The sequence below is a fragment of the Dipodomys spectabilis genome, unplaced genomic scaffold (genome assembly GCF_019054845.1).
Source record: "Dipodomys spectabilis isolate Male_0828 unplaced genomic scaffold, ASM1905484v1 ptg000140l, whole genome shotgun sequence".
NCBI classification, from domain to species: Eukaryota; Metazoa; Chordata; class Mammalia; order Rodentia; family Heteromyidae; genus Dipodomys; species Dipodomys spectabilis.
Genome location: NW_024870817.1, coordinates 29,378,714 through 29,382,930, shown reverse-complemented (window position 1 = coordinate 29,382,930; position 4,217 = coordinate 29,378,714). Strand labels below are relative to the sequence as shown.

Genomic DNA, 4,217 nt, shown 5'->3' with positions numbered 1-4,217 from the left:
GGTGGCTCAGTGGTAGAGTGCTTGCCTTGTATGCATGAGGCCCTGGGTTCGATTCCTCAGCACCACATAAGCCGAAAAATAAAAAAGTCGGAAGTGGCACTGTGGCTCAAGTGGCAGAGCATTAACCTTGAGCTGAAGAGCTGAGGGACAGCACCCAGGCCCAGAGTTCAGGCCCTCGACCGGACCCCCACCCCAAAAAAAAAGAAAAGAAAAGAAGTCTTCAAGACTTCATCCCAATGAAAAAAGATGCACACTGGGGGTCAGTCTGTGACCCCAGCAACTAAGGGGGAATCCTAAAGTCAGTATGTGGATCAAGGTTCTGGCATATGTCTGGATGAAAAGTAAGACTCTACCCTAAAAATAATCAGCAAAAAGCAGGGCTGAGGCCAGGCACTGGTAGCTTATGCCTGTAATCCAAGCTACTCAGGAGGCTGAGAGCTGAGGATCAAGGTCAAAGCCAGCCTAGGCAAGAAAGTCCATGAGACTCTTATCTCCAATTAACTACCAGAAAATCAGAATGGTGGGTGCTGTGGCTTATAGGAGTAGAGTGCTACCCTTGAGCAAAACAGCTCAGGGACAGCACCCAGACCCTCAGTTCAAGTCCCACGGCTGACAAAAACAAAAACAAAAAAGGGCTGAAGGTGTGGCTTGGCAGTAAAGCACCAGCCTAGCAAGCATGAGCCTCTAAGTCTGGAGCTCCTAGTAATACCAAACAACAACAACAACAAAAACGATCTCAGAAACCCTACTGCTCAAATGTTAACAGACTATGGTTAAGAATTATTTTAAGGCTGGTCATACCTGTAATCCTAGCTACATGAGAAGAGTAAATAGGCATTTTATGTACCAAGTTAGGCTCAAGAGGTAGAAGAAAAGCCTAACAACTGGGAAGCCTTGAGTTCAATCTCAGTACTACAGAAGAGGGTTACTTTAAATGAATAGTTGAACTTTTCCTGGAAAGGAGAGTTCTCCGAGAAAGCCATCAATATTCATTTGAAAGTACAATGATACCCTATTAAGAATCTTTGTCCTAGATAGTTTTGCTTTGTCTTTTAACCCACAAGATTTGCTTTTTCTTCTTCCAAACAAGATACTTTATTTAGATCACCAAAAACAACAATTTATAGAAAAAGGATTGCAATATTACACAACAAAGTAAAACTGTAAGGTCTAAAACAAGATAGGGAATGCTATCCTTAGATCACCAAAAATTATGTTTCACAAAGAGGGAACTGTTCCAAGCTATCAGTATCAATTCCCTCTAAAATACTTTTGAGACTACTTGGGCTTTCCAAGCACAAACTAAAATTGGTTTGCCAGAGTTCTGCTAAGCCTCATCACGCAAATAAAAAGTTTGCAAAAAACATTTTGTTTAATGCTAACAGATAATTAACAGTGTGGTTCTCACTAACAACCAATATCTACCAAACCAACCTCACCTACCTACACTTTAACAGCTCACTATAAACACAACTGTTCTTTTCTTGCCACTACAGATGGCCTATGCAACACAAAGAGTTATATTGGAGTTCAGGTACCCAGGAAGTAATTCTTAACAGCAAAAACTTAACAGTATGTGAGCAAGTCAAATAACCAAGCCCAAGCATGCCTCTGCCACAGCCCCACAGGTGGGACCATGTTTGCCCTCTCCTGAAAGAAGGATCACCATTAGTTGTTCACCTGGAAGCCAGAGCACAAAACCAGAAAGAACAGCTGTTCTTACGGAACTATCAAAACTTTACTATACTGCCTTGGGATTTTTGGTGCTGTGATGCACCTCACAAGCAGCGACATAAGCCGATTCTGGGAATAAGTCGTCACGATACTCCGCTAAAAATCTCAGAAAGAGATCCAAGTGCTTCAGTAAAGCCTTCAGATTCTTCTCTGCAAGGGACATCTTTCCAAGTATTTCTGGCAGTTTCACAAACAATCTCAGCAAATGTTGTGCTCCATAAATGTAAGAGGGTGGAGGTGGCTGGTCAACTGGGGGGTAATTGTCTGGCACAAGCTTCCACGAGAGGACCTTGTTTATTTCGGTGGTTCTTTTTCCTTCAAGACCAGCCAACAGGGCAATCCCTTCCATACTAGGAGTCGGAGGAACGGGAGCAGATGACCCGCTGTGCACAGGTATCTTCTTCTCCAAGTGCAGGAACAATCTGGGCATTCCCGGGGGCGGGTCCTGCTGGCGGCGCTTGAGCTGAGGCGACGCGCTGTTCTGGGATCGCCCGTCCAAACTGGTGGTGTGGCGCGTGGAACGCCTCAGAGGCCGTGAGGACGACGACTCGGCCTCGGCTCTGCGCCTCTTGGGGGTGGCCGACTCACTGCCGGTCGGCTGACTCTCCGTGGACTGTGGCGGGAAGGGATTCAGCAAAGGCGGGCTGGGAGAGGGTTCCCCTGGGCAATGAGTATTTGTACTACTCTCTTTAATGGGAAGGAAGAAATCAGACGAAGTCGTCCTCCGATACTGGGCTTGTTCGTAGGGGTAGAGCAAAACCAACGGGAGCATGGCATCGAAGGTTATTCTCAATCCGTCCACCATCTCCTTACAAAGGTCAATGTTCTTTTCCACGGGGATGTCGGGCGCACCGTCGGGGGCCGGCCCCACGGCATGATGGTGGCGAGGCCGGTCGCTGGTGGCAGAGGCAATGTTGATAGCAAAATGCTTCACGTAAGATTCCAAGATGGTGAGGACGTTGGTGTGGCAGGGAAGGCGGACCAACCGCTTCCTGCGGTTGACGCAGTAGCAGTCGTCCTCCAGCTGCTTCTTCAGCACCTCGGGGATGTCCAGCGCCACGGTCCGGTCTTCCATCGTCCTGGGGACGCCGGGCTCCCGTCTGGGCTTCAGGGCCACTTTCTCTACTTACTCCTGCGCCCGGAGGAACTGCTTATTGGATTTTCATCATTTTCATCTTCCTCGTCGTGAGCGGCCCTGGTCCAGGCCCAGTCAGCACCGGGGGCCCGCAGGAAGGCCGCTTCCCGCTTCCGGGGCCTCCGGGGCTTCGGAGCAGGCCAGCTTCCGCTTTCCTGGGCCTAGTTACGCTCTGGTTCATGACTTCCACCCGTACCGCAATCGCAGCAACCCATTTATCCTGGCTTCTGTGTCGGCTAGGAAAACGCACCTGGTATTCTGGGATCTTTCCTTTTCGTCTTCCCCAGCAGAAATAGGCCCAAATGCCAGAGAGTTAACTACGGCGCTGCCGCCGCTGCCTCTAACCACCACCTGCCTGGCTGTACAACAGCGCATGCCCTACGCGATGCAGCCGGAAGCGGAAGTCAAGGTTGGCTTGTAACGCCCACAGAGGGCCCGAGGCGGTCTTGCCCCTTGACCCATGAGTGGCAGAGTTAGAACTGAAACCTCCACGTAAGGCCCAAGAGTTACAGCTCTAATCAAAACGCAGAAGCAACTGAGAAACTATGACCACTGGCTAATGGAAGAGACTAGATCCATTTTCTGTCCTGGTTTATGTTCTGAGTCTTTAATATGGAGAGAAGTATTTCCTGAATGCTTTAACTAAGAAACATACAAAACGGACCTCTTCTGGGACTCCGTTTGAGGTGAACACAGAATTAAAAGACTCATACAGGTTCCATCCCGCTGAACATAGGCACGGAATTCAAAACCGTAAAACACTTGACAAAACTCTCCATCACCAAAAAATAGAGGGAGGGAAGAGGAGGAGTTACGCAACAGAATCCTGGCACTCGTGGGATTTCATTTTAGTAATAACATGGTGCATGATCACAAAGAAAAATATGAGTTGTGTGTGGTAGTACATACCTCTAATCCCAGAACCCAGGAAGAAGAGGCAGGAAGATTGTGAATTGAAGATCAGTACTGGCTACACTGCTAAATTCCAAAGGCCTGTTAAGTAGTCACCAGTAGCAAATCTATCCCACCTCTAATCCATCCTGGATGTTGATGCCAGGTTAAAATCTTCAATACTCAAAGTCACTATTACCCTTCTGATCAACATTAGTCCTCAGGCTAGGTACTGGAGACTCACACCTGTAATCCTAGCTACTCAAGAGGCTGAGTTCTGAGAGTATCTAGGTTCAAAGCCAAGTGGGGCATAAAAGTCCATGAAACTCTTATCTCCAAATTAACCACCAAAAAGCCAGAAGCAGAACTGTGACTCAAATGGTGAGTGTTAGCCTTGAGAAAGAAAAAGAAAAGAATAGACCTCAGTCTCTGAAACCTTTCATATCAAACACAAGTA

At 47.7% G+C, this 4,217-nt stretch overlaps 1 protein-coding gene across 1 annotated transcript; it reads right to left on the bottom strand.

Annotated features, from left to right (window-relative positions):
- Positions 1–1,741: 1,741 nt before the first annotated feature.
- LOC122117174 (male-specific lethal 3 homolog) lies at positions 1,742–2,809 on the bottom strand. Its single transcript, XM_042690841.1, has one exon. It carries the CDS (start codon positions 2,807–2,809, stop codon positions 1,742–1,744), a length of 1,068 nt encoding a protein of 355 aa, XP_042546775.1.
- Positions 2,810–4,217: the final 1,408 nt, after the last annotated feature.

Bases quoted from the DNA above. Each gene is read 5' to 3' on its own strand.
- LOC122117174 (XM_042690841.1), bottom strand. From the start codon at position 2,809: ATGGAAGACCGGACCGTGGCGCTGGACATCCCCGAGGTGCTGAAGAAG.